The sequence below is a fragment of the Planococcus citri genome, chromosome 2 (assembly GCF_950023065.1).
Source record: "Planococcus citri chromosome 2, ihPlaCitr1.1, whole genome shotgun sequence".
Lineage (NCBI taxonomy): Eukaryota > Metazoa > Arthropoda > Insecta > Hemiptera > Pseudococcidae > Planococcus > Planococcus citri.
This window is the reverse complement of record NC_088678.1, coordinates 31293711-31320220: the sequence shown is the minus strand read 5'-3', so window position 1 is coordinate 31320220 and position 26510 is coordinate 31293711. Positions and strand designations below refer to the sequence as shown.

Below are 26510 nucleotides of genomic sequence, written 5' to 3'. Positions count from 1 at the left end.
CCCTGTAATATCTGACCTCATGTCGTTCAAATCTTGTACGTAGTTGTTAAAAAAAAATTAAATATTGAGTTTAAATTTTTGCTTTTCAAGTCCTGTGAAAGTTTAGGAAAAGGAACTGAAAACATTTTTCAGGTAGCAGAATTTTGTATGAATTTTTCATCAACTTGGCGTGTGGTCAATGGTCATCTTTGAACTTGAAATTTAGCTTTGGAGATTAATATTGCTATCGCAATTTCCCAACTCCAAATTGAATGATAATTTCCATTGTTTTCATTCAAATATCACAACATTACAATAATGTACTTCTCGTTTGAAAATTTCCAAAATCTATTCGTCAAGTGACTCTGGGCTCCCTCATAAGTATGTTGAAGGATCGAAATAGTACATCTGCTGCGAGTAATAAACACACAAAACGAACACATTCGGCTGCGCAATTCTTTATTTGAATGAAATGAACGACAACTACAGTTGATTTTTTTAAAAACTTTATACGTAATAGCCTAAAATTCTAGCTAATCTCATCGATGAGCAGGTAACATAGCATATTCGCGTAAAATTCTTCAATTAATATCATACTGGCCAACGCGAACAACTCCGCCATCTACCCAACGAGCCTACCTAATCACTCGCGATTCGAAGCTAACTGCGAACAAATTTGTGCTATCAAAGGACGAAAGAAAGAAAAAATAAAAATTCAACCAAAAAAATCAAAAATAATAAAACAGAACAAAAACAAAAAATCGAACACGCGTACATAAAGGCTTGTAAAACACGTTAATAAATAATAATACAGTACGTAATTTAAGAATAATAATAATCATCATCGTAGTAATAATAAAATAGTAATAATGCTAAAAACAAGTCCTTATATTTGTACGAAAAAAGAGAAGAGAAATAAGAGAAAAATAAAACTGGCAAAAGGTCATTAAGAAATTCCACCATTCTGGTAAGTGATTGCTTAAAAATTTCCTAGTGATTAAAAAAAAAGAAAAGAAAAAGAAAAGAAATGTTGGTACAATTTTCATTCTCGTAATAACGCTTTCCGTAATAATAACAAATATTTTGATGATTAAGTTTTGACTAGATAATTATAATAATGAAAGCACTAAGGGATCGAGGCGATGAGATACGCCGAATATTCTCAGCATCTCCTCCACCGTCCCTATCTACTTATCGATGAAAAATGAATTAAGAAAAAAAATTCGATTGCGTTATTCGGTGCGTAGATAGAAAGAAAGGGCGAAAATAAGAAAGAAAATATACCAAAACCGGTTCTACACTTTGAAATTATTTTGTAATTCTCTAAAAATCCTCCGGTTTCTACTACACCTACACGTGCTCAGCTATCACTTTTTTCTTTTACTAAAATCCTACGATTTTTTTTTCTTCAAACTTCGAAACAAACACAAATATCGTCATAATGTACACAGAGACAGACACGAACAATATACACACACTCACACTAACATACTCGACTCGTAGTACTCGAGCGTAGTACTCACGTAAAACATATTACAATGGTAACTGTGAATCACTAATTATGCGAGTTATTGCACGAAAACGTTTTAAAATAATATAAAATAAATTACATAGTAATTAGTACACAATTACACATAATAAAAACGTATCTCCAATTAAATATAAAATTCGTTTAAACTTGTAAAATGGAATGTAAGATGAATAGGAAAAACAAAAAAAAAAAAAGAATTACCTTCTACAACCAATATTACATGGTCAGGTAATGTACGTAACTTCGATTAACGAAAAATAAATAAATAAAATAATTAAATAAAATGTAGGAAAAATTCGGAATGTTTTTAGTTTCATTTCAAATGTGAAATCAATGTAAGTGATCAGTGATCTTTATTTTTAAATTTAAAAAACTCCGAGGCGATTTTGTTTTTTTTTTTTCAAAATTAGTGAACATAGCGAAACATTTTCAAGTGCAACTCGTCTCCCATTAAGGAATTAAATAACTAAATACATCCAATCTCGACCTTTCTAGGTCACAAAACAAATCGAATCAAAAAATTACGATTAAAAAATCAATTGTATACACAAAACACATAATGGCAGGATAATTGGATGGCATATTACTTGAAAATTTTTATAAACTACTTATTTACACATCGTTTTGTGATTCTTTTTACGCGAACAATTTCGATTTCGATTCGCATACGCGTCTAACAAACATTTCGGTCGATTTAAAAAAAATATTTATAAAAATATTGCTTTTTAAAATGAGCTATTTTCTCTAATAATTGTCGTAATATTTATTCGTAAATCCTATACTAATTTGTAGCTTCACTTTTATATAATATATCTCAAGTTTTGTGCGCTTTTTTGAATTTTTTTTATATTCATGTCGATAAGTATGTATGAAAAATTAAGTCAAGTCAAAATTGGTCATTCTCTAATTGACTTCATGAAAAAAAATTGAAAATAAAATAAGTGAATACGTCTCACGATTCAAATAATGTGTGGTAAAAATGCACTAAGCCCGTTCGACTGTGAGTGGTTTTTAAAAATATAAAAATATATATAAGCCATCCCATCGTGTTCCTTTTGCAACGTTTATAAAATTAAACAGATTAAAAAAGAATCGAATTGTCCAGTATGAAAATAAAATCCAAGCTGGCTATAACAAAAAATTATGTAAAAATTATTATAGTAGTAGGTATAGGTAAATCTCAAGTGTGTATAATTACGCCTATCGAAAAAGAAAAAAAGGAGAATGACGGGAGAGAAGGAGAAGGAAAATCAATGAGAGGAGAAGGAAATCAGCATTTATGAACAATTATGTTTTCGTTGACAGCTGTAAGTTCGACCATTCAAATGAACGGTTTTCTGGGCTAAGCGCTATTTCACCAATCGACTGGTTGACTTGCTTTTGGCACGAGATCGGCTCAGTCCTTCTCCTACATAAAAAAAAATAATAATAATAAATAAGATGAATGATTTCAAAAAAAAAAAAAAAAACAAGATCAGATAATTATAACTTGAAGCAAAACAAATTGAATACAACTTGAAATTGTATTTTAAACGTTTTCACAAAAATTTCGAATAAATATCGCAACAAAATGAAGCGATTTCCAATCATTGAAATCAAATTATCGAATATTTTATTTCAGTTTTCAATTGAAAAAGTCCGAGAAAAAAAGTCTCCACAAAAAAATAAAATGAAAAAATAATGTTTAAAAAAATGAAAAACAGACACAAAACTTATTGAAAAATCAATTCAAAAATTTCACGAAGATAGATTATTGGTGAAGAAACTAACATCTTGATATAAAAAAGCAAAGTTCATCAAATGATCTTATAAAAAAGAAAAAAAAAACATTCAAAAATGGTCCAAATGAATGAATATTTTTTTACAAATAAAGAAAAAAACAAAATTACTGAAAAAATGCAAGAGAAACGTGAAAAATGTTCAACAGAAAAATAAAATGTTAATCAAACAGATGAATAAAAATTTGAAGAATGGTCCTAAAACTAATTTTCTGGGGCTCTGAACTTTACAAATGGGCAGCTGAAATTTTCATGATGAACCATTGAGAATTTTAAGACCCAGAAATGTAGGATTGAACAACTGAAATTTTCATAATGGACGATCAAAAACTTTTATAAACTGAATTTTATAGCTAATCAGCTAAAATTTTTATAATAGAACATTGACAGAGCTCATACTCAAATTCCCTCCCCCCCCCCACCCAAAAAACCCATAATTTTAGTGATCAAACAAGCGACAAAATTTAATGCAGAAACAAATCACAAAAATAACAGAACATTACATAGGTAATGAAATAGTCTTTTTTTTTCGATTTTAAAAAGTTGAACTATTTTGCAATGTCACGATAAAAAATCGAGACTGAAAATTTTGGCAATAAGAAGGGCTATTTGGAAATTTCTGACAAAAAGTCATGACTTTAAGACACTTTTTGCAAAACAAGACGTGTGACTTGAAATTTTTTGCAAAAAACCTACAATTTTCAGAAATTTTGCTAAAAAGGGAAAATTTTTGCCTATTTTTGGCTAAAAGCAAGACTGACAATTTCAGCAAAAATGAGAAACGTTTGTTAATTATTGGCACAAAAAAAGCTTTTTCGTAATTTTTGTCCAAAAAGTTGAAGAAAAACAAGACTCCCACGCAATTTTTGGCAAATAAGTTGGATTTTTGGAAAATAAGATTTTTTGGAACTTTTTCTGCCAAAAAAGCGACAAATTCAAGTCAATTTTTGAAAATGCGAGAATTGTTTGTCGAAAAGCAAAACTGACAATTTTAGTAAAAAAAAAGTATTTCTGAAAAACCATTGCCAAAAAAAAACACTTTTTCGAAATTTTTGGAAAAAAGCGAGACTTTGGGATGACTTCTGTTTACTAAAAGGCGATAATATTTGTCAAGAAGCAACTTTTATTAGCTTTAGATCAAACCAAGATTTTTTGAAAACTATTCGCAAAAAAATAAATTTTTTCGCAATTTTTGTCGAAGCAACTTTTTGGTTCAAATTTTTAAAAAATGAGGCTTTATGGTCACTTTTGTTGAAAAAGTGAGATTTTTATTTTTCATAAATTTGTCAATTTCAGCAAAAAGTTGCCAAAAAATGATTTCATAATTTTGTTGAAAAAACGAAACTTTTGGGTAATTTAAAAAAAAATAGACAGACAGTAGACATTTATTTGGAATTTTTTGCAGAAAAGCGAGAATTTTTAGCAAGAAACGAGACCATTTAGCAATTTTGGCAATAAAAAAACGGAATTTGACAGACTTTGAAACCTTTGCTGAAAAGGCAATGTAGAAGTCGCAAATTATTCACTTATTAAAATCATTAACATTTTTCTTTTCTTCAAAAAATTAAAGGCTTGAAAATTTATTTTAAGAAAGATAACTTATTGACCAAAATGTCGAGAAATTAACCAAAAGCTACTTAGCTCTGCATTATGAATTTTTAGACCCCCAGAATTTAACAATGAATTAGGCAGCTAAAATTTTCACCATAATGATCAAAGATTTCTCCTAAATTCTTCAATTAAGCAGGTAAAATTAATTTTCATGAAGGAGCATTGAGTTTCCAAATTAACAACTAGGCAGCTGAAATTTTCAAGTACGGCATTTAAAAAATTTTTAGGGCCCTGAATTTTACAATTGAGTAGCTGCACAATGAAAAATTTTTAGGAATCTCAATTTTTACAATTGGGTAGGCAAAATGTTCATGATAGTTCATTGAGAATTTCTAGAACCCTACAATTGGCAGTTAAAGTTTTTATCGGTGACAATCAAAACTTTTAGGACCTGGAATTTTGCAACGAGTCCTAGAATCTCTTAAATGCAAAAAAAAAGCATAAAATAATGATACATGAAGTCTCCTCAAAAATATTAAATCTCTGATGAATCTTATTCTATGCCTCCCCTCATCCATTACTCAATGTCATTTGAATTTCAACCTGCGACTCAAATTAAGTACAATTTATTTTACACACCTTTAACATTCTTGTCGACCAACGACGTCCGCATAGCTCGTCCTCTGCGATCTTGTATAAGTTTATCAGCTCGAACAAAAATACCATGTTTGGGTTTAGCATCGAAGTACTTTATGCCTTGCACAGTTCCGTCATTTTTACCTAAAAAAAAATACCCAATATGGATTTAGTCATCGTTAAATACTTCAAGATTTCATCCAGATTAAGTTGAAAAAGTAGGTATATTATTTGGAAATTTATTATTAAATTTCACACACCAGTAGGAGCATCTAGCTCGACTCCTATCCATATACCGCCGGCAAATTCGGTACCACCGATGAACGATATAACACCGGATGAATTATAGGGTCGAATCAGAACACTTTCTCCGACCACGATCCAATCTGGTATGATTTCATCGGGTATGGTGCTATCTCCATCTGTACAAATTCATCAACACGTCATTTAACAACCAATGATCTTCAGTAGAGTACCCATTATTCGTTTTAATGTAGATGATACGTACCAGTTGTGCTGGTGCTTTCACACATAGGAGTAGAATCAAGCTCGCTAGTATCAATTGTCTGATCAAAACTGCTTTCCTGTAGCTAAATAAGAACATCAAAATTACGATTAGGTAAGTACTGTAAATATATGTACTATTTTTCCAGACACCGGTTTCTACAATTTTTGCTATACTTACATTAGAATCATCCCCGTTATCGAGCTCCTTATCCGGAGTAAAATCTCCAACGTTACTCTTAATCGATAGGGAATCGTCATTGGTAAGATTAGAGGTAGAAAATGCTTCTGAAATATATCCGCTTGAAGAAGTCCCAGGAGTTTGCAGCTGTGTATGGGCTTTATTGTTGGCGAACTCGGTTTCGGCATTTTGCTCCGAATCCGACGCCGAACTAGGGTTACTTTGCAGCTTTTCCGTCTTATGATCATCCGAATTATCTTGATTATCGTCATCCTGTTTTGGATACATACGTTGAGAATTATTCAATTCCATCTCACATTAATCAAATCACTAATGATCGTTCGTATAACTCACTTGGCCTACGGTATTAATATTATTCAACTCGAGCTTCTGAGGCTTTACCGGAGTCTTGGTGTAAGAACATTCGGCCGAACTCTCTTCGCTGGTTTGCTCTGCGTCCGAAGCCGCTGCACCGAAATGTTCTTCGTGCAACGTGGTCATTCGCAGACCCAACTTCGCATTAGGAGAACCTGAGATCGAAATTAAATCGTAAATTACAAGTTCATCACAAAATACATTCGATCGTAGCGATAAAGCTTGGCTGATACATATTTCATCGACACAACTTCTAATCAATTCCAACGCTTTCCTTTAAGCGATTACAAATAGTATTTACAAAATTAACATGCCAATCAGGCGTTTTCTTCGAGTCATTTCTCCTTCGATTTGAAATAAAAAATAAGAATAAAAATTAAAAACGAAATAAAAGTAATTCTACAAAGCCTATACCGACGGGAATGGTTCTATTTTACCATCACAGGCATTATTACTACATCGTAAATAGGTAATGGATGGAATGGAGAGTCTTTCGAATTATTTGTACAATAACAGCTACTTTTTCACAATTGCATAATGTACGAGGAGAAAATGATGGATGGTTTGGGCTTGATGTAGTACATAGCTGGATTTTCATTTTAAAGATTCTCATAGAGTTGATAAAACCTCAAGTCTGATTATTTAGCTTCAAAAAGAGCTAAGTACCTAAGTATAATTTCATATTAATTGAATTTTCGTTCGAAAGTCAGTTCAAGTGCACTAAGCTAATAATTCGAAAATCCAGCTAATAAGCAGGTATAATTTTTTGTACTAAAATACATCGTGATCAACGTGAAAGTGATGAATCAATGCATTGGATAATTTTATTAGTAGGAACTACACAATATATACTCGTATTAGGTACTTTAACATGCATTAGACTACTTTTCAGAATCATGTCAACTCTAAAACTATACGTTTTCGACACTATCAAAACTAAATACCGATAATTCCACCACAAGATCTAAGCAAATCCATATTTCAATAATTAATACAACACAATGTAATGCAACAAGCATGCACTTACGCACAACACACACATTAAGCAACAAAACAGCCAATAAAGTAACCGGAAGATGATTGTTTCTAGCCAAATACTCGTAAAATTAATTTTAAAAAGAAAAAAGGAAAAAAATAATACAGAACAACGTAAAAGATTAGAGTTACGACATACATTTTAACCCAGTTTGAAGACGAATAGCATTCAAGTTCACATTCAAATTCAAATATGTAGGTCGAGCTGTAAGAAAACAAAAACAAAACCCCAAAAAACCACACGATATTATTGGTTAATGTTCATTAACAAAATGTAATTATTAGGATGTGAGGAACAAAAATACCATAAAACTAAGATGATAGCGAAAGCTTTTTTTTTGTTGAGATTTACAACTGAAATGGGCATTTGAATGCCTTGAATGTATGTAAATGTAGATCGATTTTTTTTCAGCAATTATTGAAAGCATGTGATGTAGAATGATATATGAAAGTAAGTATTTTTCAATACGTAAGAAAAACAATACTTGAATAATAAAATACATGAATCAAGACGTTTTTACACCAATTTTTAAATTTTTCATTCCCCTCCTCTCTACTTTTCTCCCAATTTCTCATCTCAGCAGAGCTACAGTTGAAGAATGTTTTCTACGCGATTTTTGGTCCCAAAATAATAGATTGATAGATTTTTACAAAATTGAATTTGCCAATATAAATCAAAATTGAAAGTTTTTATAGTCTCAAAAGTTTCAAGTCTCCATTTTAAAAATAAATTGAGAGGAAAAAAGTGTTAAAAACAATTTTTTCATTTTTGAATTGAAAAAATTTTATATTTTTAAATTGAAAAAAATTATATTTTTGAATTGAAAAAATTTTATATTTTTGGATGAAACAGAAATTTGAATTTTTTTTACCGACAAAAATAAAACTACCTATCTATTTGTTTCATGGAGTTGGATTTCACCACCCCCCCCCCAATGCCTCTGTCGCTCTTTTTCCAAAATTATGGACTGAAGAGACCTCAAAGGGTCGAATCCTAAAAATATTTGTATATTATTTGGACTCCACGACCTCGAATCCGCAAAAATCTACACGTCACACCACATTTTTAGGATTTTTCACACTTTTTTTCCAAAATTGAAGGGCTTGAAGAGGTACTGAGGAGTGCTATACAAAATTACAATACGGATATTCGAACTAAATATTTTTGAAAAATTAAAAAACAACGAGTCACACAAACGTAACTTTCAATTTTTTCATCATTTTCAAAGGAAGAGGTGAGGAGGAGGGGTTCTGAAGGGCTGGATTGAAAAAATACTCCAATATTCGATTCCAGGACCTTCCAATTAATAATAATCGATATGCTACTCAATTTTTTCAAAATTTTTCAATTTTGGTCAAAATTCGGAACCTTTGAGCTCTTGAGGGGAGCTTAGATCTCATTTTAAAAATTTTCTGATTGAAAAGCAGGCAAAAGGAGTACTCATTATTTTCAAAAATTTTAAATTGCAGCTTTCATCTTCTATTGTATGTACTTGTACGCTGATGTAAAGTTGAACTTGAACCCAAAAAGTTGAAATTCTAAGCTTTTCAAGTTTCGATTACCACATAATTGTGATATTTTTGTCACTTTTATTTATCTATTAATTTTTTTTTTTTGAAAGGGTATTCCCGGTTAAGATAGGTGAAATGGCCCTGCTCCCAGATTTGGAAAATCATGATGGATTATTGTTGGGTACCTCCAATAAAAATTTTCGAGCGGAATTTTCGCCCCCCAACCCACCCCCCTTGGTCAGTATAGCCAAAAAACGCGTTTTTTGCGCGAAAAATTCTGTATCCATGAGTGGTGGGGGTAAAATTCTGGTACCACGCAGAATGTGTAGGGAAAGCCTGGGCCTTTCAACACGATTTTTTTCAAAATTTTTTATCATAGTGGTGGGGGTAAAATTGACAAAAGAAAACTTTGAAGCGCCACAGCTCCGAACTGAAGGGTACTACACAAAAACTGTTTTCGCCAAAATGTGTCTTTTTACAAGTACTTTCTTCCTACTAATCCATGAAATTGAAATTTTGTCTGCAAAAGGCTCATATTTGCAAAAAAACTCTAAAAAATACGCGTTTTTCGCGGTTTTTTGCAAAATTATGCGAAATATGCGAAAAATGTATGGAACAAAAAATGTTGAGCGTCGACTTTTACCCTAGAAAACGTGTTCAAAAGATTGTCAAAACGCTCATCTACTGTGCTAAGCGCACGCACACATCACATTTCTGCAGCAAAGTCATGAGATGAGGTATTATGGCACCTGCACTGTGCACTATCTGATAATTGCCACGTTGGTCATGTCGCTACATAGTATGGGGCGAAAAATCGCTACTGCAAACATGTCAAAAATTCCTGCTTTTGCCAAAATTATCAAAAAAGTCACATTTTTATGAAAATTATAAAAAAATTCCAACTTCTGTCGAAATTATCAAAAAAGCACTGTTTTTGGTCATAATTGTCGAAAGATACATACATTTTCTTCTAAATGACGTTATCAAAAAATCCTGATATTTTTTGTAAAAATGAACAGTAAAACCTGTTGTCCAAAATTTCAAAACTTCCAACTTTTTGCCATAATTATGACTTTTTGTAAAAATTGCCAAAAAAAGTACATGTTTTATGCCAAAATGTTCAAAAAACCTTATCGCCAGAATTGTAAAAAAAGTCTCATTTTCGCCAAAATTGTAAAAAAAATTATTAAAAAATCCCAGCTTTTCTCCAAATTTCCAAAAAAGTCCGGTTTTTTGCCAAAATTGTTGAAAAAATACCTTTTTTTGACGTTATTAAGAAAGTCCTAATATTTTTTGTAGAAATGACAAAAAAACTTTGTTAGTAGCCAAAATTTCAAAATTTCCTTCTTTTGCCAAAATGATCCTAAGAAGTCGGTGTTATATTTTTCGCCAGAATTGTCTGCAAAGTTCTGTTCTTGCCTAAATTGTCAAAAAAATCTCGTTTGCGTCAGAATCGTAAATAAGTTCCTTTTTTGTCAAAATTATAAAAAAAACTCCTAACTTTTGTAAAAATTTCCAAAAGAAAACTCCTGCTTTTTGCCGAAATGTTCAAAAAAGTTTGTTGCCTAAATTGGCAAGAATTCTTGATTTTCCCAAAATTATCCTAAAGAAATCCTGTTTTTTGCCAAACCATTGTCAAAATTCAATTTTTTCTCAGTTATTTCAAAATAAATAGGTAAATTACATGCCTATAAGTTAGTATTGTGAAAAAAACTTCTGCTTTTAGCCAACATTGTCAAAACTATAGCTTTCTGTCAAAATTGTCTGCAAGTTCCACTTTTTTGACAAAATATTGTGGGCAAAGGCCTTTTTCTGATGAATTATCCAAATTCTATTTTATGGCAAATTGGTTAATCAAATCTTGTGTTAGCCAAAATAGATTGAAAGTCCAGTTTTTGAAAAAATTGTCAAAAAGTTCTAACGTTTGCCAGAATTTGTCTCAAAAGTGCTGCTTTTTCCATTTTTAAAATCAATACACAACATATACTTTTTTTCAGAATATCTAGTACATAAGTGGGTAAAGGATCTTCAAAAATGCTGAAAAATTGATTTTTCAGACGATTTGTCCCTCATGATGGGTCAAGATTTTGAATTTTGGTAAGATTTGTTGAACATGTATGTATGGTACTTATTGGATTTGAAAAAGATTTTGTTAAAATTTTTGAAAATTGAAATTGGAATCGAAATTTGTATTTTCTGCAAATACTGATTTTGAGTTAGATTTCTGAACAATTTTTGGATAATTTGCCCATTCTATGGCAACTTTATGTAAGTTTGACTTGCGATATTTTCATTTTGAAGGATTTTTTTTGACCAAGCATTGTGGAAATGTGTTTAAAATGAGAAGACCGTGAAAATTATAACTGAATCGCTCTGATCTCAATTTGAATTTTTTTGGTATTTTTTTATTCACGGAGTTCATGATTACAATTTGAGCTAATTTCAGTAGATGAGCGTTTTGACAATCTTTTGAACACGTTTTCTAGGGTAAAAGTCGACGCTCAACATTTTTTGTTCTATACATTTTTCGCATATTTCGCATAATTTTGCAAAAAACCGCGAAAAACGCGTATTTTTTAGAGTTTTTTGCAAATATGAGCCTTTTGCAGACAAAATTTCAATTTCATGGATTAGTAGGAAGAAAGTACTTGTAAAAAGACACATTTTGGCGAAAACAGTTTTTGTGTAGTACCCTTCAGTTCGGAGCTGTGGCGCTTCAAAGTTTTCTTTTGTCAATTTTACCCCCACCACTATGATAAAAAATTTTGAAAAAAATCGTGTTGAAAGGCCCAGGCTTTCCCTACACATTCTGCGTGGTACCAGAATTTTACCCCCACCACTCATGGATACAGAATTTTTCGCGCAAAAAACGCGTTTTTTGGCTATACTGACCAAGGGGGGTGGGTTGGGGGGCGAAAATTCCGCTCGAAAATTTTTATTGGAGGTACCCAACAATAATCCATCATGATTTTCCAAATCTGGGAGCAGGGCCATTTCACCTATCTTAACCGGGAATACCCTTTGTTCGAGTTCAACCAGTCCTGAAATAGAGCCTTCAAGGTTCGACAGCTTCCTAAGAAATCGTAAATGCATGAATATTTCAAGCCCCCCTCACCTTTTCAGGGTACGGTAAAAGTGAAGGAAATGAGAGAAATTGAAGCATCATACTTCATGTTTAATTCAAATTGATAAGGATCAAGTCACAAAAAATAAACTCGCGTATTTACGGCAAACTGGTTATGCAATTATATTAACATCTTTGAATTACGTTTGCGAGTAATTGAAATTTGAAGGCAAAACAAGTAACAACACGAAACATGTCAGCTGAACATCGAGTATGAATTCGTTTTTCAGATCCAACCTACAGCACCACTCCCAGTGTCCCTTCATTCGGGTCAATGCTTTAAAAATGAATGCAATTTTTTTTTTTACATTTTTTCTTATACTGGGCGTATTTTGCCAGGATTTTTACGCCCAGTTTCGAGGGGTTAGTCTGATTCGAGGTACCAGAAGAGTATGTTTTAAAAAATTTCCCGGCGGATATGACCAACTTTTTTTGATGCAAGTCGTTTCTACCTCCCTCACACACCCACACTTGCCTCAGTTGATGTCCTCAGTGAAAATAAAAATGAATTCGAGCTATTTTGTCAATATTAAGCTTTAAAAAACCCACTCTTGTTTCCTCCTTATTTGCTTAAAAGTCACCATTGTCTTTAATTTTGAGTAAAATTAAAAATAAAAAAAAGAACGTTTTTGATCTTATTGATACAGATGTCGTTGATTCTGGTATTTTGGGTTTCTTAATCTGGTTGGTAAACTTGAAAAATCGATATAAATGAAATATGCTCTCTAAAATGATTTATACACTTTAGTTCTCCCTCTCCAAAAAAATCTCAAAATTCAAACGAAATAATCAGAATGAAATGAATCAATGCAAAGAAAAAAAATTAATGAGGAAAAAAATGAAATTCTGATCAAATGAATTCAGTAGTTTCAAAACTGCAATATGATCAGCATTATTTAAAAAAATCATCACTAACCATTGCTAAATCTTTCGCTTATTGTAATATGAATAAAAATACCTACGTATTGATAATTCAGGTATTCGTACTAAAATAATCTTATAAATAAACATAGTGTTAAGCATGCATAGCGATTAAAAGCATTATTTACCTGATAATATGGAGCCTTTGCGGTCTGTGCAGGAACGAAAATTACAACAAGAAAAAAAAAGAAAAAAAATTACCGTTAACATAAGCAAGGGTTATAGAAGTTAAAATAGCAGTAGCCGGAGTTAGTTAAAATTCTACCGGTAATTAATTTGAAGTACAAAAAAAACACAGATATAAATAAGACATATAGCTGAACCAATTGATTACATTATGAGATCTTTTTTTCTCAATACTGTTCCTCTGATAAATACATGAAATCAAGCTGGTGAAAGAAACCGTACCAATTAAAAATTACCAAGCTGTGAAAGCGAATCCTATATTTTTTACGACCTATGTTGAGTATGTAAATTGGTTTGAAACCATTCGATAATAATAATCCTGTCAGATACTTCTTCCATGAGTAGCCGTAGGTACGAGTAATATGCCAATAGAGATGGAGTTCGCCTACGTGCGCTTAATACATATAATCACCTTGTGCTGAAAGGACACATAGCTAGGTATTTTTCGCTAAACAAGCGAATTTCATGATAATTTAAAAGAATGAGAAACGCGTTAATTATTTAAAAAGCCACCAAGTACACGTAAGCTTTTGAAAGCTCGATGGACCTCGTTCGCGTAAGTAAATTGTATATGTAAACCCTCGTTTCGAGAAACACTATCGATTATTTTTTTTCGCACGTAAAATGGATGATCGGGAAAGCATTTTACTGAAGTTGAAAATTTCGAACGTATTACAAAAAACGAGACGAAAGATGAAAATTAAAATTGAACAATATGCGCAAGCTAAAAGCGTACCTATAGCGCCGAATGGTTTCGTGGGAACAATATCCGTATCCGGTTTGGTTTTCTTCACTTTGGACGTAGATTCGTTTTGCTTGGTATCCGAATTCAGATCCATGACGCTTTCGGATTTGCTAATACTCTTGTTGCAGACAGGGCTAAGGAAGTCGAAACTGTCGAATCGCATAATCTGTTCCGAGGAATGAGATTAAAAACACGTCGGATTATTGGAAAACGTATCAATATATAGGTTTAACTGAAGACGGAAGAATTTCAATGGAGGTATTTTAGTACCTGAGAGAAATTAGGAACGCTGGCTGTTTTCCTCATCGCAGCACTTTGGTAATCGGCGGCATTATTATTGTTGCCTCGAGCTAGTAATCGTTCCTTGACGGCGACACTTTGTCGAAGTTTATCCAATGTAAGAATACTTTCAACAGCACTGACACTTTTGGTGTATTTTTCTAAGATAAAGAAATTAGGTTAGTTAATCAATGAAGTTTTGAGACGTGAAATGGAAATGATCAGAAGACTAAATAATACCTATATAAGTTTCGCCGTCATCCAACGATGTATTTTCTCCGGAAGCTGCGATCTGTGCCAGTGATTCTCTCTCTTCTAATTCTTCGCTGGCCTGAAAAAAATACAGAAATAGCTTCAGGTTAGAATTTGTATCAAAATAATCGCAATTAGAGAGGGAAATATTACCTTAGGAACATTTGAGACGATTTCGTAGGTTACTCCGGTCTTGGTGATTGAATCAGATTTAACAATACGTTTCATAATACGATCTGTGAAGCTTTGCTTTTTGTAAATAATTATGCACAGACGTTTACGTAGAATAACATCCATCGGGGCTGGATGAGATAATCTGACGGTTGTTTTCAAAATCAAATACACACGTTCGTTACCTGAAAATTAGAATACATACTTATTTTAGTAATTCTGAATGTGACGAGCCTGACAAAACATCATTTGATAACAAATTCGACGAAGTTCCAAAAACCTCTCATTTTTTCCACAAAATCTTATTTCCTTAAATTCATGTTTTTTCAACGTACTTTTTAAATACAACTTATAAAAATAAATTCAAACCGAATTTCACCATTTCCAATCATTTTGGAGGCCCCAATACAATTTTTGATTTTTTCAGTAATTCTGAATTTCTCCAAAAGACACGAAATTCACCTTGAACAGCTAAAAATTGAGTTTTAGCTCATTTTGGACCGGTTTAGATGATCAAAAATCGTGCCGGAAACTCCAAAATGGTTGGACATGCTAAAATTCGACTTTGAGAAGTCGATATTAGCTTCAGAACTGATTATCATCGTTTTTACTGAAAAATTCCATTTTTTTTAAAACATAAATTTCGAAAAACCGTTGTTTCTGGGTTTTCAAAAATTCAACAGAATTCGAAAAATCAATTTGGGCAGTTAAAATTTTGATTAGGAAAATTTCGGTATATTTTCGGTTAAAAATGCAAAGTGAGAGTTAAAAAAATTAAAAAGATTCGTTTTCCAATTTCGGTAGCTCCAAAAAATACTTTAAAAAATACATCGACTGAAACTTCGACATCGAATTTATCAAAAACGATCTTCAAATTAATCACAGCCAACTTACTATCGGTGACTTTATTCAAATGAGAGCAATCGTGCACCGAAGAATCCCACGATGCAATGGCACACACGTCTTTTTCGAAATACTTAATTATGGGCAAATTATAGAAATTCTTTCCATGTTCTTTGGACAAAATCGAGTTCAATCCGCTCACAGGCAAGTCTCTGGCTTCACACAGATGATTATTGACTGACAAGTCGTCACCTAAAACAGCACAGGTGATTTAAAAACTATCCTAACGATAGTCAAAAAGTTGATCCTTACGTTGAAAACTTTGATTACCATTCAAATTGAGGAACAAGACGGGAATATGAGGTTCCATTCCAACGGGCGGAATCCAATCAGCTGGAGCTCCAGGAATACCTGACCCGGCGGCAGGTACTAGGACGGCGTTTCTTTCTTCCGTTAAGCTAACCCATTGCTCGACTAAACTTTGCTCGCGTTCGTGGTCTTGTTCATTTTTGTCTAACAAAAGAACAAAAATTCGGTCAAAAAATATGTCATTAATATTAAATTGAGAATGAGAATAAACTGTCTTCAGGATTCGTACTTTGCTTATTAAGAAGATTCTGAATTTGTTGATCCAAGTATTGTCTTCGTCTCATCAAAGCATCGCTCCATTTTTCGCGTAACATATTAAGATCTTCATCTTGATACGAGTCCAAGGGTTTTTGTAGACGACTCCTAAAAAGTAAACGTTTGCCAATTTAGTAAAGTTCACAAAAAAATCAATTTTTCATTGAGATATTGAGACGCTCACCTGTTCAAAATACTACCGACGGCGATATTCGTAATCGAATCACATATTATAGGCAGTGTTCCGGAATTCTGAACCGGTTTCACGGAGATTTGTATGCGACGCTGTTGACCCTGTCTCAAATGGTAAATACCTCCAGTTAGGACATTATTGGTAACGTTAACTTCGACCGGTGAATACTCTCCTTGATCGTTAAGCTCTTGTATTTCAACCCAAAGCTCGATTTTACGCGTTAACTCGCTCCATCTGTGGAAAAAAACAAACAAACGAGTACATACATTAGAACAGAAAACGATTAAATACATAGAATAATTCTTCCATATCTTTCGAATTCTTTAATTACCTATCGGCCAAAGATCTAGCTTTGGCGAGCTGAGTTTGCTCAACAACCCAGGCGGGTTTAGACTTGGTGGTGGCACCACGATGGCCCCAAATTTCAATAGAAAGCGCTCCTTCTGTAAAATGTAACATTAATTATAAGTCACATGACAATCAAAAACCACCTAAGTGAAAACAAATTTTTTTCTGAACGAACCGGCGCAATGTTCGATGAATTCTTCGGTAACAGGAATGGTAAAAGTTTTCGTATGATCGAAACGGAATATAATATTATCTTTAAATGACGTCGGTACGTCACTTGCGCCAGTGGACGGTACAACGATACTATCGTCAACACCCCAAAACGAGTACTGACAAAATACCAATTTAGATAAGGACGGTGGCAACCCGGACGCTTGCTTAATTCTGACCTAAACCACAAAAAAACAAAAAACCATCGTAAAATCCGAATAAACAAGTAAAGTAGTCTTCTTTTACACACAATATTCCAATAACGACGCTTACTTTAACCGTAATCTCTCTCGTATTGGACGCAGCATCGTCTTCATTCGCCTCGTTATGTTCGCTATCACCGGAACTCTCGGAGGCAGCTTCGCAAACTCTATCTTGAGGGAAAGTACCGCCAATACGAGCAATCTCCACTTGCAATCGGCCGGTAACTTCACCTTGTTGATTAATAATCGGAGTTTGGTAATCGAGCGTCACGTCGTGGAATAAAACCTCCAGAAATACGTTCGCTACGCCGATCAAATTATGATTCTCTTGGTTTTCGAAAAATGGATCCAACGACTGATTCAGGTTTTCCAAGTACTCGGGGTTATTGAACCCTCGTTTGAAGTCGTCGAACATTTCTCGCATATCGACCAGTTTCGTTTCCAGTTTCTCCATCGACCAAACCTGACTTCCGTTTCCTTTACGTTTAACCAAGATGGCCGGTTCGCTGACGAATGTGCGACGCTGCAACGTGATTCATGACATAGTGCGTTAATATAATACGATTCGAATTAACTGATTCTGACGCAGAAGAAATGTATGCAGGAAAATCAGTCGACTTACTTTACGATTAGGGCTCAAATTAGCCGGAGGGATTTGCAATGTGACACTGTATTTGACTTGTTTGCCCATTTCTTCGGCAAGATAATTGGCCTCTTGTACCAAGGAATTCGCTGTGACGATATCTTCTTTTAATCGACCGATACTCTTGCGGAATATTTCCTCTCTGAAAGGAATAAAAACAAGATTGATTAGTCCACGATGATCTGAACAACTCAACGTCAAATGGCTTTTAATCATAAAAGGACGGGAAACGTCGAAATTCCTTCGACCCAAGTATACCACCTTTTTTAAACACAATGACGCTGGATTCTAAAAATTTTTTGATTTTCTTGCAAAATTTTAGTCAACTTTGACAAGTTGTAATATTTTTTTCAAAAATAACAAAAATCAGGACTCAATTATTTTGGGCTTAAAATTCTCCAAAAACAACTAAAAAAAATTTCGCTTGAGTTTATGATTTTCTTACAAAATTTTAACAATTTTGATAAGTCGTAATCATAATTACACTTTTTTCAAAAAAACCGAATGTTATAAGTAAGCCCATTTCATGTTCAAAATTCTTCAAAAGTGCTCAAAAATAATTTTTGTCAAAAAATTTGAATTTCTTGAAAGGAAATCCAATAGCTCCAAAATAGCCCTATTAGAATCACCTCATTCCAGTTGGTTTTTTTATGGGAGGGAGAGGGGGGATTCGAGTCTATTTTACAAAACGATTCATAGAGAGGAATACTAAGGTAAGCATTACATACCGTTCTTGAGCCCATTTTTCAACCCTCATCTGCGACGTAGGCGTACAAGGGGTCAGTTTACCCGCTCTAAAAGGATCGTAAGGTACGTAAGGCGAATATGGAGTCGAAGGAGATAGAATACTACGCAAATGCTGAAACTGGCGTTCATATTCTTGGCGTTGTTTTTCTAGAGCAACTGCAAAAGTCAATCATAGTGGGTTATTTATATAAAATCTCAAAAAATTAATAAAAATAAGGAAGACAATTTTCAGATAAATCTAGCAAGTACCTTGTTTGTCTGCTTCGTGCTGTTTTTCCATTTTAGCAATAGCAGTCTGTATAGGATCGTTGCTAAGCTCGTTCAACATGAACTCCTCACGGGCGAAATTATAATCTAAAGGTTGAGCTGGTGTTGGGGGCTCGGACAATACTGCAAAAAATACAATTAGAAATTAAATAAATTTGCAATTTAATAAAATTGTGGTATGTACTTAAAATTCCAAAATAAAAAAATAATTTTCAACATTGCATATGGATCGAAAGTTATGAGACTGATTGTGAGTCGACTTTTTTTGTAGCCATCCTGTGAAATATCAAAGATTTTTCAAGTTCAAAAATCCCTGCATTTACAACCTAATTTTTTTTAATGATTTACGAAATTAAAATTTTTCATAAGTTAAAGACATATTAAATGAACACAAAAAAAAAAAAAAAAAAAAAAAACTTCTTGACTACTAACAATTGAAAGGCTACCTTGTTTTTTAGCCTCAGGAGACTTCTCAATATATTTAATAAAATAAATCATTTTGATTATGAATAGACAGAGAACTGGATGACTCTACCAACCTGATTTTGGACAATTTACTCTGAAGAAATGATGATTTCCCCACAATATTCGATCTCCATGTCTCAATAAGGCTTTACTATTGACAACGACGCCGTTAATATAACACCTGGAGTTCGGCAAAGGTTCCATGAACAATCCATCTTCTTCGATGGTAATAATACAATGCTCAGCTTGAATACCAAGCCCTGAAAATGAATCATCCGTGGGTTAAATCATTGATCAAAATATCGATAGAGGTCATCTCGATAGAAACACGTATACAAACCTGATAATTGTATATCTCCTTTCTCCGATCCGACCAAAGTCTTGTCTTTCAAATAATACACCAGCATCTCATTGAGCGAAGGATCGGCGTTCAAATTCACCAAATAATATTTACTTTTTTCCACCATAATTCCAGACGATTGAACGCTAATACCCATACTTTCTAAGACTTCTTGACGTTCTTGTTGTAAACGTTCTGCCAAAAGAAATAAACATAATGAATTACGTTCGATCAATACGCTGATTAAACATGGCTTCTGTTACGTTACCAGTTTTAATTAATTTTTCTTCCCACGTTTGAGACATTTCCTTCATTAGTTTCTCGCTTTCGCTTAATTTCTCGTGTAAATGTTCTCGTTGCTGTTTGCAAAATGAAACATAGTACATATAAATAACGTATTGCTTACTTTACGAGTTGAGTTAACTAACCTAATGATACGATTATTTACACTTATAAATCAAGAAAGATAAAAAAAAAGTATTTTTTCCTTTCACTCACCATAAGTTGAGCTCCTTGCTGCGTGATGAAAAGAAGAAGAAAAAAAAGCACATTAGATCCGTTGGGAATTTAATTAAGTAAGACGATTGATTTATTTTGTTGAATTTAGTCGATGTAAACTCACCGTTGATGAACCGGTAGCATGCAGAAGCATTTCCCTTAAAGCTTCGACTTCTTGACGTAATTCTCTGATGATCCTAGCATTTGGATCTTCATTGACAACAGCATGATTGACAATACGCTTAGCTCGATCGGCGTAACGTAGGGTGGACAATGTTTCTTCGTAGTTATCGGCAGCTGGTGAGATCGTAGCAACCATAACCGTTCGACTGTTACCTCCTAGATTATCCTGTTAAATAAATTCGAAAAATTAGCTCAACTCGTGTCGGAATACAAGCGAAATATCGATTGTTTGTGATGATTAAATTATGACGAAATTGTATACAACAATTGATGTAAATTTAAGGTTTCTTTCCATCTGGAGTGTTGTAACACAAATATTTACGATGACGATCGGTACGAGATGAAGAAATATTAAGGCTAAATATTTATAACCCATTTTGAATTTATTAATTTTCGTAAAATAACACAGGCAAACGAATGTGAACTGAATAAAACCTATGTAGGATATCAGTTTATTATTTCGAGGTTCCGAAATTAAAAGTTCGATGATTCGGAAATGAATGAACGAGATATAAAAGAAATAGTATTTCTAAAGTCGAAAAATTGTTTTTTTAAATCGTCAGAATAATAACGTTAGTAAATACCTCCCCTCGTACCAAACGCTTGACTCCTATTACAACGTCCAGTTTTGTAAAATATATCTAAATTGTAATTTATATGCTTGAAAAAAAATTCGTTACAATTAATTGATGTTTTAGAAAATTAACAAGTCGTGGATTTTAATGACGTATTCATAGCTCGTTTGTGCTAATTGAGATTTCAGCCGTATAAAAATGAATTTTAAAAACGTCCTGAACGAGTTCCAATCAACGACTGAACACAAATTGAAAAAAAAAGACACAGGATACACAGGAAAAGAAGAGGATAAGAGGAGAAAAAATAATGAAAAACGTTTCAGAATTATTTTACAATTGAAAATGAATGCGAAAGCTTCGAAACAGAAAAACAAAAATAAACGTAGTAGAATTACAGCTGGATGATTTTTACTTTATAAAAAACGTGAAAAGAGAAATTAATTCATGTGCAAATACACATGGGAAATTTTCCATTCCAAGAACAAAAAATTGAAAAAATAAATTACGAAGATTGGGATTGATATCGACCTATTCAGCATTCATTTTATCATCAATTATGGAGCAAGTATTGGTTCAAGCCTTTAACATCCGGATGATCGTGCTTTCTATCTTTAAAAACATACCAGGACAAAAATCACACTTGATCAGATGGGTTTTTCAAATTTTTCTCGATAATGAAGTAATGAAGTGGGGACTTGGATAAGTCTAATCCGAAAACCAAGGTCACATTTGTATTCAGCGTCTTCGAAAACAAACTAAGCGATGTGTCGCACATGCTACGAGTAGAATAGAAATACTTATTTTAATTTCAACTCCATTCAACAGGGCGGGGTAGGAGTTCTGGGGCTTTAAATGGGATTCAATCAGAAACGATACATCACAAGTCCTATTTCATTTTCAAAAACTTTGACCCAAATTTTGGAAGAAAAGCTACTTCTTTGCCCACTAAATTGGTTTTCATTTTGAAAATAATATCTATGTTTCTAAACAAAAAAATCATTAGTTACTGAAAACTTATGAAACTGTATACTTTCTAAGCTGAGTGTAATTTTCAAAAATCAAATTTGAAATTTTTCGTATTTTTGAAATGAAAATTCGAGACTTATTTTTTTCAACAGAAACATTATCAAACGACCCTCTCCCCCCCTCACAACTGTTTTTGAGTTCCCATGTGTATTAAAACTCAACCACTTTGAATGTCACACGTTATTTTCAATTTCTGGTACTTTGATCATTTTCAAGGGCACTTGTGGTGAAAGCAATGGGAGTCAATGGGCGAAAAAATGACCCACTGTTCGAACTCAACGCTTTCAAATGAAATTTTTTTCAATTTTCAGCAAAATTGGACAGTTGTGCCCTCGAAAGATGCAGAGATCCAACTTTAAAAATCAGGTACCTATGTAGTTGGGGGAAAAAATAGTAAAAGGGCCTTCATAAAATTGTTTTCTTTGATTTTGAGAATCCTGTTGATTTCTCTCACAATCCCACAACGAGATCATTCGAGTTAAACCAATTTTTAGACATGAGAATGAGTCTTCAAAGTTTGGCAATTCTCCAAGGAATCCCAATTTTGTGAAGATTACGGAGCTTATCATCAACCTCATGGAAAATTAATACGAAAATCAAGGTGGTTATTTTACCAGAACATCGAAAAAAAACTCGTAAAAAAATGATCAAAATGGGAAAAATGGGAGGACCTGATTTGAGTTCTGGAAGCCATTTGTACTAAAAAAAAAAAAACAACTAAATTTGGTACATTTTATGCGAGCTTTTTCAGAATTTCTCCCTAAAAATTTTTAAGTTATTTTGAATAAATTCCTGAATTTCAAAATTGAACTTAACTCAACTTTTGTAGCTAAAACAGCAATCAATTTTTTACTTAACCTTTTCCCATACAATTTTTCAATATTCATTCTTTACCAACGTCAAAAGGTTTGAAAAAAAGATTTTATAAAAATTACTAACGGATATTATTTTACAATTCGAATTGTTGCCCATCTCCTTCTCTTTCCTTCGTTCACTTGACAAAAAAATCTCTACTAAGTTTTAAAAAACTTGAGAAAAATCAATTTCTCTTCACCACGAAATTTTAATAAAAAAAAATTATATAACCACTTTCTTCAGCGAAAATAAAAACAAATAAAAATAGAAGTAAACCAATAATCAATTTAAGACGAAGGCTGACATCAAAATCGACTTAAGTACATCAACAGAAATGGATTAATGCGCTAATCTGACCTTGGCCTTCACCTAAAAATTTTACTTTACACCTACACCTTTCCGTTTGTTACCTATGAATTCAAATTATTCCAAAATATAATTATTTAATTTCCTTTTTTATTCAAGCAAAAAAAATTTAAAAACTGCTCAAAAATTTTCAAATGAATATTTTTTTAATTAAAATTTTTAGAGCCTCATTTGCCAAAATAAAAAATAATTCGGTATATAAATTTTAAATAATATAAAAATATTTATTCTTAATAAAAACTACTATTTGCTATTCAACTTGTAAGCCTTGAACTAGACCACCTTAAACGAAGCGAATTCGGTATTAAAAGTAGGTATAATTTAGGTCACCGATTCATTCGAAAGTGAAATTTCTGATAATGCTTCGTTTAGTTACCATTTGCGTTCAGACTTCAATATCGATTGACCAAATTCGCCAATTTCATAACCTATTTCGCCAAAAATTCCATATCCTCGCACAAAACGAGAAAAAAATTCTTTCAATGATCCTTTTAATAAAACAATAACGACAGAAGCATACGAAACAAAAAAATGATAATTACATACGTAAATAAAACCATCGTGAAAATACGAGAAAGAATGCCAGAAAGATACAAAGACGTTAAGGGCAAAGAAGACGAGCGAGGGATACATAATAAAAAGGAGAAAAAAACAAAACGATGAAAAACAATTTATGAGGCTTCTTGTTATTATGAAAATTGTGTAATTTTTATCAAGACGGCTTTATTTCGAAAGATGCTACATTTCCTAACCATAATCTCGCTACTTTTTTTCATCCCAAGCGTTAAAAAAAAATCAAAAAAATTTTATACTTTTTCTCTCTAAAAGTAAATTAAAAAAAGGCTAACGCAAAAAAGATTGCATCACTTTATGTTACAACACTTACCGGAACCTAAGGCGGCGAATTAATCGATAATTTCGTATAATATATAAGTACAATTAGAGCGTTTCTTTTTCACTACGACGAAGCTTGACAAGCTAAAAAAAAACATCCTCGCTAATACATTACCTTTAAAAGCCATGTGAGAACCGAATCTCTGTACGGTACAAATTTATCTTTATTTTTGAAACTAGATTGATCAGCTAATTTTGAAATGACTAAACCTAATGTAGTTAATGATCTGCAAACACGTTTAAATACATTTTGTAATAAGCTGTCTAAGAAAGAAATAAAAAAAAACTAACTAGTACTACAACCTACACGACACTTACTTATTAATATTGGAACCTTCTTTTAATCTTTCTCCTATGGCACCGGTTTTAATGGCCCTTTCACTTCCGGCCAAGTCGACTAAACTCATACGTGAGACTTTTTCTCCGCAAACACCAGACTTGGAATCGGTTAAAATCTGAGTTAAAATTATGGAAAATACCGCGTGACTTCTGGACGATTCGCTATTCATGTTTGTTGCTGCTACGGTTCTGGATTTATTGCCTTCTGTCATTAATATATCAATATCCTATAAACAAATTCTGGTTAGAAATCGAATAATAATTTATTATACCAAATAACGTGTTCTGTTGTTTACCTCGTACGCGGTGACAGCTAATTGAGACAATCCATCGACGTATGGACCGAGAACATTATGCTCTCGGACTTTCAAAGACTGCTTGTTTGCTTTAGGATCTAAGAGATCACGAACCTAGAACAAACATTGTTTGTTAATAAACCGATGACTTGATTCTGTTCCAAACCAGAAATTAAGCTTACTTTTTCGTTGTATATTTCCATATAACTGACTTCAACTTTGAAAGTCAACTCTGGACTTTGTTTTTTAGCTATTCGGTCGAAAAGAGCGTCGCATAGTCTGGGTATGATTCCTTTATTGTCAATACTTCCCATCATTGTGTACGATTTACCAGAACCTGAAATCGATCATATAGTTGGACCAATTCGTTTATGGATCACATCTAACCCAACTTTATACATACCGGTCTGTCCATAAGCGAAAACACAAGCATTGTATCCTTGGAAAGCGTTATCTAAAATATCTTCACCTATACATTCGAATACAGATTGTTGAGTAGCAAAGTTACCACTCTGAGGATCAATTGAATCGAAGCAGCAATCGAAAGCGAACGGTTTAGGAGGTTTTCTGAAATAGGACACAAATGAGATGAGTCACTGCTTGAGTATGGGAATCTCACAGTGCAGCATAGGAAAGAGATTAGTCACTGTACCTGTCGTTCTTATCAGATGTCATCGGTTGATGGAGAATGGTTTGTCTGTCTTTCATCTCGACTATACATTGAGTACCCATTTCCATTTCTAAAAAAACAATACGATTTTATTAAGGGTTATCCCAGTAATGAAGTGTTTGAAGCTGGCGAAAACACAACTTACCCCTACGATTAAAAGGCCTAACTCTGACGGCCACTTTGATTTTATCCGATGCCATTTTCGTTAGATTTCTGCTAACGACTAGAGATAACAACCAATGTAGAGATGAACGATGCTAATATACATAAATCACTTCATATTTTCATGATAACAATAAAAAAAGGGACGTGTTTCGCACAAGTATATACATCGAATTGAAACACATTATTTCGCGCAACTTTTTCGGAGATTTTTATACATTACACAAATGATACAAAACAAGCACTACTTCCACATAACATCACAAAGAATTCACTAAAAAAATATAGGTTAAAATACCCTAAATGGGTGTATGACTGAATTATAATTTATAAAAAACAACCACGAAATCTCATCAAATTAATGCAAACACAAACAAGGATCATCAAGCTTCTTTTGAGGCTCCTCGCCCGTAAGGTACTGTAACCCGGGTATGTCAGACTCCCATTTTGTTCCTCACGAAAAAAAATTGTTGTTTTTCGATTCAAGGTTTTCATGACGGAATTTCTGGCATAGAATGAAAGTAATCATTGAATTAGAGCACATGCTGTGAATTTCACACAATTTCAAACTATTTTTAACTCAAAAATGAAGTGCTGAAAAATGACTGAAATTCAAAATAATTAAATGTATTTCAATTGATACATGTAGCATACCATTGGAAAGCTCGTTCAATTCTCTTTCAAAAATGTTATTATGAAAAAGTTGTAAAAATGCACGGTTTTGAAGATATACGCGGTTAAAGTTTGCCGAATTCCCATATACTGCAATGCTAAGTTCGTCAAACCAGGAACAAAATGGCCGTCTGACATACCTGGGTTACAGTTCCCTACTCGCCCGATGACTATTTTTTTCGGTGCTGAGTTTTCGAAGGGTGGAAGGGGGTGGTTTCGAAATTAGATTTGATCTGCTAGCGATCCTGGTGAGTAGAAAACGTACCAGATTATAATTTTTATTTTTTTAATTTTTTTATCTAGACAAAAAATGGCAATTATACAGGAATAT

At 33.0% G+C, this 26510-nt stretch overlaps 1 protein-coding gene across 1 annotated transcript; it reads right to left on the bottom strand.

Moving 5' to 3' along the window:
* Positions 1-421: 421 nt before the first annotated feature.
* On the bottom strand, positions 422-26350 carry Khc-73 (Kinesin heavy chain 73). Its single transcript, XM_065349643.1, has 34 exons — positions 25491-26350; positions 25328-25415; positions 25079-25242; positions 24858-25012; positions 24676-24789; positions 24359-24606; positions 24156-24267; positions 20266-20490; positions 20142-20159; positions 19912-20002; positions 19644-19838; positions 19378-19563; positions 18821-18961; positions 18553-18727; positions 17804-17966; positions 17252-17704; positions 16944-17157; positions 16752-16863; positions 16412-16654; positions 16202-16335; positions 15934-16116; positions 15655-15855; positions 14743-14945; positions 14578-14668; positions 14329-14498; positions 14050-14224; positions 13256-13279; positions 7710-7775; positions 6515-6690; positions 6161-6433; positions 5984-6065; positions 5736-5897; positions 5479-5619; positions 422-2918 (listed from the first exon to the last, which is right to left on the bottom strand). The coding sequence occupies exons 1-34, from the start codon at positions 25543-25545 to the stop codon at positions 2860-2862; spliced, it is 5292 nt and encodes a 1763-aa protein (XP_065205715.1). The 5' UTR covers positions 25546-26350; the 3' UTR covers positions 422-2859.
* Positions 26351-26510: the final 160 nt, after the last annotated feature.

Excerpts from the sequence above, each read along its gene's own strand:
- Khc-73 (XM_065349643.1), bottom strand. The coding sequence starts at position 25,545 with ATGGCATCGGATAAAATCAAAGTGGCCGTCAGAGTTAGGCCTTTTAAT. Across the intron at positions 19,564-19,643 it reads AGGAGATATACAATTATCAG|GGCTTGGTATTCAAGCTGAG; the intron begins GTTTGTATACGT and ends ATTCATTTTCAG. Across the intron at positions 2,919-5,478 it reads GGTCGACAAGAATGTTAAAG|GAGAAGGACTGAGCCGATCT; the intron begins GTGTGTAAAATA and ends TTTTTTATGTAG.